General features: G+C 43.6%; 1 protein-coding gene across 1 annotated transcript in view; it reads left to right on the top strand.

Annotated features, from left to right (window-relative positions):
- Nucleotides 1-14,953, top strand: part of LOC102840868 (guanylate cyclase 2G-like) — a 52,532-nt gene extending 37,579 nt beyond the window's left edge. Inside the window, exons 13-21 of the mRNA XM_006831483.1 lie at nt 1,922-2,090; nt 2,805-2,960; nt 4,986-5,163; nt 6,190-6,330; nt 7,565-7,757; nt 10,564-10,738; nt 11,445-11,543; nt 13,358-13,449; nt 14,849-14,953. Coding sequence (XP_006831546.1) covers nt 1,922-2,090; nt 2,805-2,960; nt 4,986-5,163; nt 6,190-6,330; nt 7,565-7,757; nt 10,564-10,738; nt 11,445-11,543; nt 13,358-13,449; nt 14,849-14,953 — 1,308 coding nt within the window. The remainder of the gene's footprint in view (nt 1-1,921; nt 2,091-2,804; nt 2,961-4,985; nt 5,164-6,189; nt 6,331-7,564; nt 7,758-10,563; nt 10,739-11,444; nt 11,544-13,357; nt 13,450-14,848) is intronic.
- Nucleotides 14,954-17,526: the final 2,573 nt, after the last annotated feature.

The raw sequence follows: 17,526 nt of genomic DNA, 5'->3' as shown, positions 1-17,526 counted from the left end.
GCTTTGTGGTTGAGCTGGCTCTAACTCATGGTGACCCCCAGTGTGTCAGGTAGAACTATGCTCCACGGGACTTTCAGAGTCTGATTTTGGAGAAGCAGATTGCCAGGTCTTTTTTCTGAGGTGCCTCTGGGTGGACTTGAACATCCAATCTTTAGGCTGGCAGCTGAGCGGGTAAACTATTCACATCATTCAGGAATTCCTTGTACCATATATGTTGTTAAGTGCTGTAGAGTCAGTTTTGACTTATAGTGACCCTGTATAGGGTTTCTGAGGAGCAGCCGGTGAGTTTGAACTGCCAACCTTGTGGTTCCAAGTTCTTTGTGGATCCTACAGCACCACACCAGGAATCCTGTACCATATATAAAAGCTTATACAAGTCTTTACTGATCTTCCAGTGTCTGTGGCCTGCAAATTGTTATTTTTTTTAAAGCCTTCCAAGTTTTCTGGGGCTGTTGGTGTGGCACTGTAGGGTAAGTACTGGACTGCTAGCTGTAAGGTTGGTGGCTCAAACCTACCAGCCACTACTTGGAAACCCTATACTGGGTCAATATGAATTGGACTCGACTGGACGATACTTAACAGCAACAACAAAGGTGATTATGGGAGCCCTGGATGCATAGTGGGTTACCCATTGGACTGTTAACTGCACAGGCAGCAGTTCAAACCCACCAGCTGCTACATGGAAAAATGATGAGACTTTCTGCTCCGTATAGCTTTACAACCTGAGGAACTATCTATACAGGGTTGTAGAAGTCGGAAGTGGCTTGACTGCACTTGGCAGCAGAGGCGACTCTAATATGTGGCTAAGGAGCAATTGATGTAGGTCAGGACTTCTCAAAATGTAGGGGGCACAGGAATCGCCTGGGGTCTTATTAAAAGGCAGAGTGTAGTTCAGTTGACCTGGGGCAGGGCCTGAGATACTCAGTGTTTGCCAAACTCCCAGGTAATATGATGACACTGGTCCCCCGCCATCCTCTGGGAAGTCTTACCTCACAGGTACATTGAAGCCCAGTCAGGTGAAGTGACTTGCTTGAAGGGAATTAGTGGCGAAGTCCATACTTTGGACTCTAATGGTCTTCCCACCCCACTTATTATTATATAATAATAGTATTTAATCCCTCAAGAATGCAGTAGATGACTTGAGAATAGTTCAGTGTTCCTTATGTTATTATGAAGTGCTCTAACAGGACCTTCAAGCGCATGCAATAGTACATAGGTAAAACAATATTCTTAATTACATAGTGTTGTTTCTATAGGTTGACATTATTTATCATATTTATACATTTGTTACATTCATACACAGTTTTCATTATAGTTTATACTGGGTATTTGATGTCTACCAGACACCATGTCTAGTAGTTGTTATGCATTGTCCTGTTTAATCTCCACAACCTATTAGGAGGTAGGGCAGTACTGTGATCTCCATTTTGATGGGGAAAATGAGACCAACCAGAGTAACTTTCAAGGAGCTCTGGTAGCATAGTGGTTATGAAGTGGTCTGCTAATCTCTAGGTCAGATGTTCGAAACTACCAGCTGTTCCATGGGAGAAAGATAAGGCTGCTCCCGCAAAGATTTACAGCCTCAGAAACCCTGTGCAGGGTCACTATGAATTGGGACCGACTCCACGGCACACAACAACAACAACAGAGTAACTTGCACTTTCCTAAGTGATAGAGCTGGGATTTGAACTTGGGGAGTACCACCGCATGACCAATGGTCAGAAATGGTTTTATTCATTTTTGATGTCCCTGCTCAGGACGGATGTACTCCACTGAGTTAACATGGAGGGGGTCCATCTGGGGCTCTTTGAGAACATTGGGTTGGGTACACATCCCCTGCCCCAGGTCAGTCTGTCTGTCTTTATTGCAGTCCATCTGTCCCTGCCCTTCTTTCCACCGGGGCTCACTTTTATTCTTCCAGGGAATGCTGTTTTTACACAGCAGCACACTGCGGTCCCACGGTCACCTGAAGCCATCCACCTGCCTGGTGGACGGGCGCCTGCAGGTGAAGTTGTCAGGATTTGGACTGTGGACGCTCAAGTATGGACGAACAGATCAGAACTACAACGAGAGAAGGACGGCCTATTCCGGTAAGCATCGAAGGGATCGAGCTAGCTGCTGGGAACACGTTTGTGTTCTTCCTTTCTGATAATTGTCTTCATTTACGTACATGGACCCTTTTTTTTTTTTTTTTTGTTTACAGGGCACATCATCAGTTTCACATTCAACCATTCATATGACTTGTTTCATTACACTGATTATAATCCCCTCCATACATCATCAGTTAACAGTGTTTCTATCTTTCCTTTTTCTCTTTTTTTTTTTTTTTTTTTGGGAGGGGGGGAAACTTTGCCTTTTTGGAATTTACAGTCTCGGCTTTTAGGGAAGGTTTTTACATTTATCTGTGGATATCCAGGGCTCATGTATGCGATTACTAACCAGCATAACTGAATAATCAGATGAGGGACAGTTTGCTATGTCTGCTAGGTGGCTAAAGTCTGATTTTCAGAGCCTATGGTTTGGATGGTCTGCAACGCTTGGGCCCACAGGGACATGAATTCCTGACTGGGTCTGCACGGTCTGCATCAGATTCCCCCTTATTTATTATTTGTTTAAGGGACGCTGCCTGTCTTAGGCGGTCAGTGCAAATTCCTCAGTCTTAACATGGACCCTTCTTGGCCCTTTAAGTTAAGCGTCATCAGAACTGCTTTCTCAGGATGGATGCTCTGGTTTCCTGGGAAAGAAGCGAATGCTCCCATTCTGCACCGTGCCTCTCACACAAGGGACGTCCTGTTGCTTTGCAGAGCTCTACTGGACAGCTCCTGAGCTGCTGCGGCTCCCAGAGGCACCTTGTGCAGGTACACCAAAGGGTGACGTTTACAGCTTCGCCATTCTGATGAGGCAGCTGATCTACCACCAGGACTGTGGACCCTTCGACGACGTCAATGCACAACCCAGTGGTAACGCTCAGGATTGGGTCTTCTGAAGCTGACTTCAAAAGACCATTTTAATTAATTTTGTTGATGGTGATGGCGGTGGTAGTGTGCTGGGGAGTCAGTTCCAACTTAGCCAACCGAGATAGGAACGGTTTCTGAGGCTGTAAATCTTTACAGGAGCTGAAAGTCTCGTCTTTCTCCTGAGAAGCAACTGTGGATTCGAACTGCTGACTTTGTGGTTAGCAGCCCAGCTTGTAATCCTCTACGCTCCCAGGGTTCATTATTGTTTCGTTCTTAGTTTACAATTTATTCTACTCTTATTTTTTACTTTCACGATTTTTATTCTTTTTTAAATTAGAAAACAAATTGCATTTTGACTACAAAAAGAAGTCAAGAAAGTAGGTTAGCAAGGTTGGACAAGGAGGCAGAACCTAATAGTAATAATAACATTCATTATTTGTTAAAATAACTTTTATGTAATATACTCCTGGGATATAAAAACACATAAAGCACCCTTAGGGAATTTCCAACATCAGATGTTTAAACACTCCTAAAATGAGCCAGAAGAGGCTCCATCGCAATAACAATATAAAAAATCATATCAAAGAATGCCTCCTTCCAAAAAATGTTGATCTGTGTGAAAAGATGTCTTGATCCTAAAATAGATTAGTTCCCAAAATGTAATCCACTGTTAGCAAGTTGGTTCTGCCTCACAGTGACTGTAAGCAGAGATTTCCCAGCACAGGAGCAGAAAGCCTCCTCTTCCCCCTGAGGAGAAACTGGTGGATTCAGACTGCTAACCTTTCTGTTAACAGCCCAACACGTAACCCATTACACCATCAGGGCTCCTTTCAAAAGATTAGTTGTTGTTGTTGTTATGTGCCATCGAGTCGGTACCGACTCATAGCGACCCTATGCACAACAGAATGAAACACTGCCCAGTCCTGGGCCAACCTCATAATTGTTGCCACGCTTGAGCCCATTAAAAGATTAGTTGTTGTTGTTGTTAAGTGCTGTTGAGTCGATTCCGATCCATTGCAACCCTGTATAGGGTTTCCAGGGAGCGGCTGGTGAGTTTGAACCACCAACCTCGCAGCTCAAACCGACCTTGCGGTCCAGTATGTATCCTACAGTGTGACCCTGTATAGCAGGCATGGGGAATGTCTAGCCCGAGGGCCACGTGAAATTCCTGCCAAGGTAACTGTAGTTCTAGCCATCACATTTTTGTTGTGAAGTCGGTTCCGACCCATAGCGACCCTGTATAGGGTTTCTGAGGAGCAAATGGTGAGTTTGAACCACTGACCTTGCGATTCAAACTGATCTTGTGGTCTAGTGGTTTATCTCACAGCACCATCCCATTGTTGTTGTTGTTGTTAAGTGCTGTCAAGTCGGTTCCGACCCATAGCGACACTGTATAGGGTTTCCAAGGAGCAGCTGGTGAGCGTGAAAACCAATCTTGCAGTTCAAATGACTTTGCAGTCCAGCGCATTACCTCACAGCAGGACTCCCATTAGGGGTAAGTTAATTAAATGTTTGACCAAATATAGCAGGCTAATTTTTAAGTTGATAATTTTATATGGCTTGCAAATGATGTTATAAATTTTGGCAGAAAAAGATTTCTACCCCTGCTGTATAGGGTTCCAAGGAGTGGCTGGTGGTTGTGTACCACTGATCTTAAGGTTAGTTAACAGTTCAGTGCTTATCCTACAGCGCCACACCAAGACTCCTGCTTTACATTAGGATTCTTCAGTTTTCAAAGGAGAATTTCTAATATTTGGCTTAAATACCCAGATGCTTCAGAGATTCAAGTCTGCGTCATTTTATTTAAAAATTTAATTTGCAAACTGGCTGTATATGATAAGCACTGGACCGTGAATTACAAGGTCTTCAGTTTGAGCCCGCCAGCCTCTCCACAGGAGAAAGATGAAGGTTTTTGCTCCTTCAAAGATATAGTCTTAGAAACCCTATGTAGGGTCACTGGGAGTCAGAACTGACTTGATGGCACATAACAACAACAACAAGGAGCCTAAAGACTTTAATGAATTTCAGAAATCATCAACCGAATCCAAAACCCTATGGCAGCTGAACCACTGAGGCCTTCCCTGTCAGAGGAGAAGGACAATGAAAATATCTTGGCCATGGTGAGGGCATGCTGGGATGAATCTCCTGAGAAGAGACCCACTTTCTTGTGCATCAAGAAAGTTTTACGAGAAGCCAGTCCCAAAGGGTGAGTTAAATGTGCAACAGGTATTTTCTGCTAATCATTTGAGCATTTGGATGTTAAAACTGATGTGCTATATGTAACTGGTACCAAGATGAAGGCTCAGTGCATTCATTCATTCATTCATCATGTATTCACCTCTGTCTACTATATGCAAAACACTGCACTACCTGCTGGCTAAAGTGGAGTAACATAAATATTTAAAATGCATCCAGCATTAATGCTTCCACTGCCTGCCTTTGTTCCTTTCAAACATCACTAACCAATCAAGACAGTCTTTCCCAGGAGTTTTGGCATGGCCCCAGAATCTTTCTCAACCAACATTCCCAGAGTCATGAGTAGAACTGGACTCTGGGATGAAAATTAGTTACCATCATTAAAGCAGATTATTGGCTTAAATTATTCATGCCTCTCAGCCTGTTTCCTCCAAAGCATCCTGGCAACCGTCTTAGTCTCCTTTTCTGAAAGGCCAGTTTTAATGATTGATCTGAAGATCCTTCTGACAACTTTCAGAATCTAAAAGTACCTCTTACATTGTACAGTCTGCAAAGATAAGAACGCCATGTCCTGAATTCTGCCATGACAGTAGTATGGTCCATATGCAACAATGATTGTTGTAGTTAAGTGCCGTCGAGTTGGTATAGGATTTCTGAGGAGTGGCTGGTGAGTTTGAACCGCCACTTTTTATTGAGTGTCTATTGGATGGGTGCTAAATATGGAGCTAGACACTTTATAAACATCATCTCCCTGAAATCTCCAAACAATACTGCCCCATTTTCCAGATGAACAAACTGAGGCTCAGAGGAATGAAAGGTGCTGTGCTGCCTAAGATCACAGAGCTGGTAAATGGCAGGTTTTGTCCTGCCATGTGGCCTATCAGTATTGTTATTTCAGTGTTGGGCATTGGCAGTCCTGAAGTAGGAAGCCTTCAGGGTGGGAAACACCCTCTTGGAATGTATAGTTCATAGTTCTGCTCTGCTAAAGCCCTAGAATTCTTGGAAAAAAGACATTAATGTCTTGGTTCTTTTAAAGCCATGTGAACATATTAGACAGTATGGTGAACAAGTTGGAAGTGTACGCCAATCACCTGGAGGAGGTGGTGGAAGAGAGGACCAACCAGCTGACTGAAGAGAAGAGGAAGGTGGAAAAACTTCTGGCTAAAATGCTGCCCAGGTATTCCCGAACTCTGTGGGTCTTGACCGGGAACGCAGGGAATGAAAGCATCATCACTTGAGCTCCACAAGGAGGGAATATTCCTTTTCTCTTTTCTTAAGATGATCTAGGCTCTTCTCAATGAGGGCAATCAATTTGTTTATAATTTGATAAACTATGTCAAGGGAGACAAAGGCAAAAAAGCCCTTCAATCCATATGCATAGACAGTGTATCTTTTACATAAAAGATGGTAGATAGCGCAACACAAGAATTACCACTAGGTGGCACTCTAGTTTCATGAATCCGATTACTCTTGACCGCAGTCTTTACCTCCAAAAGCATTGCAGATGCAACATGCATTTACCACAACCGACTCAAAACTTGTTTCATTTTGGTTTTGTTTTTCACTTGTGCACCTCTTAACACTTGACAAAAACTGTTTCTGTTCACACTCCTGTACTTTTCTTTTATGTCTTGACAAAAGAGGTGAGGAGGGCCTTAGTATGTTATGTGGTTAACTGAAGCAAAAGCATTGGTTTCTGGATCAATGAATTTGTTTGCACATTTGCAAACAGTCTTTACAATCCACTCTATAACCAGTAGATGAAAATGAGGTGCCCTCAGGTGATAATCCTGGTAGTAAATGTATTTATGTAACTCCCTTTCTTCCCACTTTATACCCACTGATCCAAACGTTTTCTTAGAGAAAATGCAGTTGGAGAAATGTATGTCAGCTGATGAATTTTGCTACCCAAAGATGTAATCTACTGAAGCAAACAGTTCTGTGGCAGCAACTTTGTGGAGACCTGTTGGAGACAAAAATATCTGTATGGTGCAAACACAATTTTCAATTGGCTATACTAACCTAAAGGAGCTCTGCTAGCGTAGTGGTTACGAATCGGGCTGTGAACCTTAAGGTCAGCAGTTCAAAACTACCAGCTGTTCCAGGGGAGAATGGTGAGGCTTTCTGCTCCCATAAAGATTTACAGCCTCGGAAACCCTGTACAGGGTCGCTATGAGTCAGAACCAACTCCATGGCATATAACAACAACATCAGTGGCACCGCAGAAGCAAGGCCTGGTGCTTATCTTCTGTAAGGATTACAGCCACGAAAAGAGCAGTTCTACCTTGTAACATATAGGATTGCCAAGAATTAGAATCAATTTGACAGCAATAGTTTGGGTTTGTTTGTTTGTGGGGAACAAGAGGGATAAGATGATGTTTAAAGAAAAGAACTGTTTTCTCTGCTTTCAGCTTCATTGGAGAACAGCTAATAGCTGGGAGATCTGTGGAACCAGAACACTTCGACTCTGTGACCATCTTTTTCTCGGACATTGTTGGATTCACAAAACTGTGTTCTCTTAGTTCCCCTTTGCAAGTTGTAAAGCTCCTCAATGACTTGTACAGCTTATTTGATAATATTATTAAAACCTATGACGTGTATAAGGTGAGCTCCCCGGTTCCTGTGGTGTGAGTAGCAAATGCTCTTTGTGGACCATCTCGGGGCTTGAGGGAGGAGGAACCTGGCCCAGGTGGCAAGCATTCCATCTCAATTCATGGCAGAAACTCAATACTTTATTCCTATTTGTTGCCTTGGAAAGGGGATTGATTCATCAGAGATTCATGGGCTTGCCAAAAATCACCTGTTGGTTTCTTCTGTTTCTATCCGTTATTTTATCTAATGGGAAACATTTCTGTTGGCTAATCCTGCCCTTCCCCTCTGGACGCATAGTTTTCAGATTCAGAGAGGCTTATATTTCCACCTCTTTTAAGGCTGTCTTTGAATCTTACAGAGGGTACCCTGGTGGCACTTTAGCTTAGGCATTAATGCTAACTACAAGGTTAGTGGTTCAAACCACCAGTCACTCCGAGGGAGACAATGAGCCTGTGTACTCCTGCATAGATACACAGCCTCCGAACACCCAGGGAGAACTGCTACGTTGTCTTACAGGATCGCCTGCTATGAGTTGAAATTGATTCGATGGCTATGGGACTAGGTGTCTTACATGGGCTCATTTCTGTTGTCATGATACTTAGTAATTCAAGGTGAAGGCCTGCAATTTTAGACTAGATCAGCGGCTAAAAATGAGACCGCAACCACGTGCCCAGCGTTACTCTGAGAATGGATGAAAATGGCCACCTATAAATGTTTTGTTTTGTTTTATTGGGGTGGGGTTGGGTGGAATGGGGGAAATAGGAAAAACTAATAACTTGGCATTATTAAAGAAAAGTGCTTGACTAATTAACAGAAGCTGCAGGTGGGGCTGATGTGGATCATTTTTTGTGTGTGTTATCTGACTTTTCGGATGGAGTCAGATCATGAATGACTTCAGAACCAATAATATGCCCCAATTCCAGCATGCCTTGGGGGCAGTCCCATGTGTACCTGCCCACACAAGGAATCTGAGGATTCTGTCTCTGCTGGGGACCAGTAGGCCAGGGAGATTTAGAGGCCAGTGTGGCTGTGTCTCTTGGGGATACATCCTCCATGTTCTCCAGCAACATCTCCCTCCGTGCAGGGGGAAAATAGGATGGTGTAGATAATTTAAAGGAGCAGGCTGTACATACCAGGTAGATCCCAAACCTGCCCTGTTTAGGAAGGCACCCTCTGGGAATTGTCCTCTTTAATATTAGCCTCTCAGAGTTCCTGGGTAGCGTAAATAATAATACACTCAATTGCTAATTGAAAGGCTGAAAGTTTGAACCCTCCCAGAGATTCCTCAGAAGAAAGACCTGGTGGTCTATTTCCAAAAAGTCAGTCACTGAAATGCCTGTGGTCACAGTTCTGCTGGGACACACATGAGGTTGCCGCCAATCAGTGTTGATGCGACAGCAATTCATTTAGTATCTTCTAAATTATGTTTGCCTGAGTTTATCTTAGTTTCTATTCCCAACGGATGTTCTCATTGGAGGGAATATGCAACCTAGCATCAAGTTGGACTTATGTACTAGTTGGCTTTGTGTCATTTCAGGGCTACTAGGAGAACGAGGAGGGAGCTCTGGTAGCGTAGTGATTATGAATTGGGCTGCTAATCTCATGCTCAGCAGTTCGAAACTACCAACTGTTCTGTGAGAGAAAGATGAGGCTTTCTGCTCCTGTAAAGATTTACATCCTTGGAAACCCTGTACAGGGTTGCTATGAGTCAGAACTTACTCCACGGCACTTAACAACAACAACAGGAGAGCAAGGTGTTTTCATTCCTGGGTTTGTGCCATCAAATAGTGAAATTCCACCATTCCACCTCATCTTTCAATTCTGCTGAATGCAAATCTACCTGGATGGGTTGTAACTTTAAACTCCTATTACTCATTGGTTTCATTACTTTGAATGAAGGAGATTATATAAAGGCTAGCTATAGGAGAATTGGGGGTGAAGAGGACAGACCAGGCAGATATATTTATATGCATAAACCTGTTAACCCCATTGCCCTCAAATTTATTCTGACTCACAGTGACCTTATGGGATGAAACAGAATGGTTCTACAGGGTTTCCAGAGTATATGGGTTAATGTACTGGACTGTAAAGTCTGCTTTAACTGCAAGGTTGGCAGTTCAAGCTCACCAGCTGCTATATAGGGTTGCTATGGGTCAGAACCAACTCAATGGCACTTAACAACAACAACAATTTTTATGGGAGCAGATTGCTACATCTTTCTTCTATGAAGCTGCTGATAGGTTCAAACCATCCATCTCTTGGTTAGCAACCAAGCTCTTTAACCACTGTGATGCCAGAGTCCCTTACTTATGCATAAATACCAACAAAAAGAGCACTTATATGGTGTGAGAACAGTTTAGGTTGGATTCCTCTTGACCCATCTGGTGTTTCCAGTTTCCCTCGCAGTCTGTGGTAGAAAGATGATGCTCTCTGCTCCCAAAAAGATTTATAGCCTCGGAAGTCCTATGTAGGGTTGTTATGAGTTGGGATCAACTCAACAGCACTTGACAGCAACAAGTAACAATGACACTGTTGCCTTTCTCTGTCCTGAGCTTGGGTTGGGGAACAATGGCTTCCATCATACTCAGATTTCCAAGGAAGAGGCAGCACCTATGGGAGAAGGGTCAGGGAAAGGAAACTTTGTGGACGAATTAGGACAAGGGCAAGAACTTGAGGTAAAACTAGGGCTTAGGTGGGGTGGAGGTGATGAAATGGGACTCTTCATATTTGGGTGGCATGGGCCAGTCACAGGGTCCTTGGTCTTTTATTCTTCAGCCCCCCCAGAGAACAAGAGGTCACAGTGTTGCTTTATTTTCAGGTGGAAACAATCGGAGATGCATACATGGTGGCTAGCGGACTTCCAATCCGCAATGGACTCCAGCATGCTGATGCAATTGCCACAATGTCCCTGCATCTTCTCAGTGCCACCATCCACTTCCAGATAGGGCACATGCCTGAGGAGAAGCTCAAGCTCCGGATTGGTCTCCACACAGGTAGGTAGCACTGCTAGCAGGCTGGCCTTCTGATCAGGTATGGCAGCTCTGAGGCTTTTAAGAACCCTGAAATTGAATGGCAACATTTTCTGTAGAAGCAAAGAGTTGAATTGTCTTTGCATGTGTATTTCCAGTTGACCAGATTGCTTGATAACAAACAGGAGATATAAGATGCCAAACGGACGGTTGTATTAGGGTAATTGCCCTCCAGGCCTCCTTCTGCATTGGATGCCCATTGATCTGTTTTATCAAATCCCTGCCCAGGGCAGACTGCATGGTTGCAGGACCTGCGCAAAAGTGCCCTGCACTTGATTTAGTGCTCGGCTGTCACTGTCTTGAAATGTTTAGTAAGTTTTGAACCAGGAAGTCCCACATTTTTATTTGGTACAGGGCCCCCAAAAGAACGTAGCCTGCCCTGCTCCTACCTATCACTTCCAAGGTGCAACTAAAATAAAACTTGATCCGCAATCAGAATGAATTACTCTCACGTTTGTACCATTGTTGCCTTGCTTTAGATTTCTGGTGCAGGGATGACATTTTGTAGATTTCCATCAAGTCTTTTACCTTAAGACTTGCTGCCAAGCATTGCCTCAAGAGGGCGCTTAACAAATACTTCTTGACTTGAACTGGTTGACTTGATGGGCCTGGAGCATCCTACCCTTGGGAAATACCTGCTGATTCTGCTGTTTGGTCCTTCGCTTCACAGGTCCTGTTGTGGCGGGCGTGGTAGGAGTCACTATGCCCAGATACTGCCTGTTTGGAGACACCGTGAACATGGCATCCAGAATGGAAAGCAGCAGTCTGCGTGGGTATCGCTCACAGCACTTTGCAAACACAGTATTGTCCCTGTAGCCCTCTCTCTTGAACCAGAGGGCTGCTTTTAGAAGATGAATTTGTATTTAGCCTACTTTTTTCCATCTGGAGAATAAGACACCCTAGACAACATTGATGATAAGCTGTGTAGACAGGATTGAGCACTGCTCTTCACAGTTGTTAAGTGCTGTCGAGTTGGTCCCGACCCATAGCGACCCTGCATAGGGTTTCTGAGAAGCAGCTGGTGAGCTTGAATCACCGATCTTGCAGTTCAAACCAACTTTGCAGTCCAGCTCATTAACCCACAGCGCCACACCGGGACTCCGCTGCGCTTCATTGTTGTTGTTGTTAAGTGCCGTCGAGTCGGTTCCGACCCATAGCGACCCTGTACAGGGTTTCCAAGGCTGTAAATCTTTACGGGAGCAGAAAGCCTCATCTTTCTCCCACGGAGCAGCTGGTAGTTTTGAACTGCTGACCTTGTGGTTCGCAGCCCGATTCGTAACCACTACGCTTCATAGAGCCATGGAAACACAGGGGTTTTCCTCCTCCCAAGACATTTCATTTTAAGTAGTCAGGCACACATAGAATGAAAGCATTTTAATGTTGACCAAGAATTGTTACACTTTCTTTGTAAATGGTCAAGTAGTAACTATTTTAGGCATTGATGCCCACACGATCTCTGGCACAATCATTTAACTCTACCATTGCCATTCGAAAGCAACCATAGACAATACGCACATGAAAGGGCATACCCATGTTCCAATAAAACTTTATTTACAAAAACAGGTGTTAACCTGGAGTTGGCCTTTGGGTCATAATTTGTCAATCCCAGATATAGATTATGTTCTTGAAGATGCAAAAGAAATCTGTGGCCAGCAAGTCCAGACAACATTTACTCTTTTGCTTTACAGTAATGTTACTGTAAGGAACTCTGGTAGTGTAGTGGTTACGAATCGGGCTGTGAACCTCAAGGTCAGCAGTACGAAACTACCAGCTGTTCTGTGGGAGAAAGATGAGGCTTTCTGCTTCTGTAAAGATTTTATAGCCTCAGAAACCCTGTACAGGGTCACTATGAGTCAGAACTGACTCCACGGCACATAACAACAACAACAACAACAAATGTTACTGTACTAACTATTGGTAGACATAATGGATAACTATTCACCAGCTGAAGTATGGAAAAATAATTTCTTAGTGATTTAAATTGCAAAGAATTTAGATTAACAATCTTTGGAATTTAAAAATTCTCTACAATTCTTAAAAACAAACAAAACTGCTTTCTACTGCTGATCATTTGATTAAGTTAGTCAACCAAGTCTCAAATACGGATTTAAATACAGATCTCGCTCTTAGATTGTAAGACTAGATTGTCAGGTTAAAATTTGAAAGTGGAGCTGTGTATGCAGGCTCCAGACCTGAGTCCAGTTGTAGTTCTGGTTACAAACAACCTTTTCAGTAATATGTCCCTGCTCTGATACCATCCCAGGCAGCCTTTCTTCTCACTGAAATCTGAGACCAGTTAATCTCCATCCATGAGAGGCACCAACTTGCAAACTGAATTGGTTCTGCCTTCTGTCTCTATATGGACTACACTGAAGCTTCAACAGCACCCAAAGTGTCTGGGAAATTCCTGGGGGGTTGAGAGTCCTAGCCCAAGTATCCCAGACTTCAAAGATTTAGTAAATTCTGGTGATCAGAGAATTTGAGTAGTGTGGCATTCCCTCTCTAAGCTGCCCGTCCATTGACTCCCTTATGAAAATCATGGTCAAAACAATGACTAGGTAATTAATGCCTGCTTTGTGGCAGCTCTCCGGATACATGTTTCTCAGAGCACTGCAAGTACCCTGCTGGCATTGGGGGGATTCGATCTGCAAAAGAGAGGAACCATTGAAGTCAAGGTAAGGCCAGGCAGAATGCACCTCATTTTCTCCATTTGGGTTTCTGATGAGATGCTGAGAAATTTCCCTGCATGCATAAATCCAGCCCATACAGTGGTGGACCGAGATCTAGAAAGTCCATTTCTGGAGGATCTCATGACTACGAGGTCTTCTTCCAGACAAGACTATGTAGTCCCCTCAAATAGTCAAACATGGAATCTGCAGCAGAGAATACTGTAACTGCCACCTAGACCAACGTCGGATGTGTGCTTCCTTCCTTTCTGCTACAAATGGTCCCCCAACTTCTGCTTTGACACCCATAGTCCAGTTCCCCTAATAAAACAACCCCAAATATGATTCTAAGAGCTACAGTGTCCACCTTTCTTTTTGTGTCCTATCACGTAAGTCTAAGGGGTCAGAAGTCTGCTGGTTTCGGGCTTGGAGGTACTAGGACCTCATTTCTATACATTGAATGACCTCTGCCTTCTTCTCCACCCTGGCCTGCATTGTGTCACTGAAATGAATCATGGGGTATTCTCATCACTGATATGCACTGGTCTCTCCCTTAGGGTAAGGGGCCTCCTCTTGAGGACAAATCTGTCTGGGAGATGTTCATGCAAGTGCTTTGGGATTAAATCTTTATCCAACCCTATCCCTCTACAGTGGGATCGGTGGGGTGGTTACTGTGAAGTTGGGTGTTTGGGTGAATGTAGGGGTCAGAGAAGGAAAGGAAAGGGGAAGAAGGTACCATCAACAACCCACTTCGCTAAGTCTGGTACTGGTGTACTACACTGGACCAAATGATCTTAGGTCAAAGGAGACTTTTCTCACGGCAGCACTATAGACCTCGCTTGAGTCCTGTCCTACCACTTACTCGTTATCTGAATTGGGGACTCGATTTGTCATCTGTAAATAGTGATGATGATAGCACTGTTCTTGCAGGGTAGTTTTGAGGATTCAATGTGAACATGTATGGGGCCACTTTACAGGGCACCCAATTCACAGTAAGAGCTCACTAGATTTTATTCGTACTTTTAAGCTTTCCGTTTCCACAAAAGTTAGTGTCATTAGTTCTCATAAGCTAGACCATTGGTAATTCCTTCTAGCTTATCATTAAAATTTCATCTCTAACAAGGCCTTCACTCACTCAGCCCCTGGATGACATGAACAGTTACGAACTTGACGGCTTATAGAAGGAATGTCAGAAGAGAGGTCTGGAGAGGTACTTCTGAAGTTCTCCTCTAACAAACGTGGGGTCACCATGAGTTTGATTGGACTCAGTGGCAGGTGGTTGGTTCCCTCACTGAGGTAGCTCCTGCTGTATCAGCCAGTAAGGGAACCCTGAGAAGTCTGCTCAGACTGGACTTCCCAGCAGCCTCCATTCCTCTGATACACAAACATCTTTCATTGCTCCCCACAGGGCAAAGGAGAACAAACAACTTACTGGTTGAAAGGTAAAGAAGGTCTCAGTGTTCTGCTCCCAGAACTTACTGAGGAAGAAACAAAAATCCCTGAGATCATTTGAGGTGAGTATCAAAAGTTCGTGAGGGGCCACAAGAAAGTTTGTGAGTTCTGCTGTTACGCTGCGGTTTAATGTGCAAGGTCGATTTGAACCACAAAATTGGTATTTTAAACTCACCAACCGCTCCTTGGGAACCCTATATAGGGTGGTTTGAGTCAGAACCGACTCCACAGCACTTAACATTTCTTTGGGACCTCCAATAGATCCATTTAAGGACTGTGGTTAGAGGATATTGAGCTAACCTGCCACTAGAGGGAGCCATCTAACCAGTAGCGTCTTCCCATCCTAGGGTTTGCTCCCAGGCCTGTTGCCAAGAGCAAAAGTGGACTTGGTTGAGCAGAACACAGTGAATTCATCTCCTGGGGGACCAGGGGTGGCCTCTTGCTCCCAGCCCCTGGATACTGGCCTGCTGCCAGGTATTTCTAGCCCATGAGTTTGTGAACCCGGTTTTATTCTTGGAGAAAGAAGAGTGGGAGAGAGAAATCTGGGGCTCATTCTTCTGTGATGACCCCAGCTGAATTCCCAAGGTTGCTGGCCACAAAACTGTTGTGCTTATTTTCTATCAGACCAACTACGGTGGCTGGAAAGGCTCAGTCCTCAACCCTCAATGCCTATGAGTACTTCAGCTTCCAAGTGGTTACTGTCTTATTCATATTTTATTGCTTAATTTTGTTTTCTTATCACTTAGCTAAAGATACAGTCAGTGCCTGAATGTTAAGTGGAATTTTCCATTCATTTAGGGTAGGAAGAATTTAAAACATTAAAAGAAAAAAATTTCCCGCAAATATGAGTCCATCCATTCCTGTCCTGAATATTTTCCCCTTTAAACAAAGAATAGGATTCTATGAGGGTTTATTCATTGTTACTTATATAACAGATTTACTGAAGCAATAATGAATTTTTAGTACCTTCATTCTTTATGTTTTTTAATTCCTCACAACCAAATGTCTCCTGTGTGCTTGCTCTTGAATATGACAGAGTAAATTTAATGCTATATTGTGTTAAAAACTGGAACCAGTTGAGTTTCAGAAGTAAAAACCAGTGAGAATGTTTTCTTTGTTCCTGGGTTCTATGCCGCCTTAGGAGAGATCTTTGAGCTCTATGTTGTTAGGTGCCATTGAGTCACTACCGACTCATAGTGACCTTACTTACAATAGAATGAAACACTGCCCGATTCTGCACTGACTTCACAATCATTGCTATCCATGAACTCATTGCTGCTGCCACTATGCCAATCCATCTCGTTGGGGGCCTTCCTCTTTTTCTCTAAGTCTCCACTTTATCAAGCATGATGTCCTTCACCAGGGACTAGTCCCTCCTGATACCATATCTGAAGTATGTGAGATGAAGTCTTGCCATCCTGGCTTTGAAGGAGCATTCTGGCTGTACTTCGTCCAACACAGACTACTGGTTTGTGCTTTTGGTAGTCCATGGTATTTTTAATGTTCTCTTTCAACCCCACAACTCAAATGCATCAATTCTTCTACAGACTTCTTTATTTATTGTCCAACTATCGGTTAAAGAGCACCTTAGTCCTCAAGCTGACATCTTTGTTTTTGAATACATTAAAGAAGTCTTGTGCAGCAGATGCGTCTAATGTAATGTGTCATTGATATCTTGACGACTGCTTCCCTGAGTGTTGAGCTCTATACAGGGAGGCAAGGAACCCAGAAAACCAAGCCTACTACCATTGTGTTCATTCCTACTCATAGCGACCCTATGTAGGGTTTCTGAGACTCTAAGTCTTTACAGGAACAGAGCAGCTGGTGGGTTTGAATCTCTGATCTTGCAGCCCAACATTCAACCCCCAGCAGGAAATCAATTCTCATATATTAACAGCTACTTTTTGGCTTATTGAGAGCCTTTGCTACTCATTTTTACAGTAGGGTTGGAGCCAAGGGAAGTACTTTCTTTCATTAAGTTATCCAATCTCCACTGAGTTCCTGGGTATTCCCATCAGCAGACCTTTCTTTCTGCCCAGAGATAGGTGACTACACTCGATGACATTCACAATCACCATTTTCTATAACACGGGATCTGTTTTCTGGTGGTAAGATCTCCTTCTTTCCAAAGATCTTCAGTGGTATCAGGATTTGAAGCATTTTGACTGATGCTTGCAAGGCAGGCAGGCAGAAGATATTTATATGAAGGGGACAGGTATTTTCCACCTGCTATAACAAAATGGGAGTCCTGATGTGGCATTGTGGGTTAATGTGCTGGACTACAAAGTTGGTTTGAACCACAAGGTCAGTGCATCAAACTCACTAGCTACTCCTCAGAAATCCTATGCAGGTTCACTATGGGTCAGGACCGACTTGGCAGCACTTAACAACAACAACATACCAAAATGAGCCAATGTGCCAAATTTGATCTTTTCATGTCTTGTAACTTCTTCTTTTGAGTTCATGACTTTAGGAACTCTGCTTTACCATGAAAAATAACAGGTGACCTTTGCTATGCGGTATCTCGGCAATCTCCATCTTTCTTTCCTGCCATCTATGGTCCATCCACAGGTTGTTGTTGTTAGGTGCTATCAACTCAGTACTGACTCATAGCAACCCTGTGTACAGGAGAAC

The sequence above is a fragment of the Chrysochloris asiatica genome, unplaced genomic scaffold, assembly GCF_000296735.1.
Source record: "Chrysochloris asiatica unplaced genomic scaffold, ChrAsi1.0 scaffold00003, whole genome shotgun sequence".
NCBI lineage: Eukaryota > Metazoa > Chordata > Mammalia > Afrosoricida > Chrysochloridae > Chrysochloris > Chrysochloris asiatica.
This window is presented reverse-complemented; position numbering and strand designations above follow the sequence as displayed.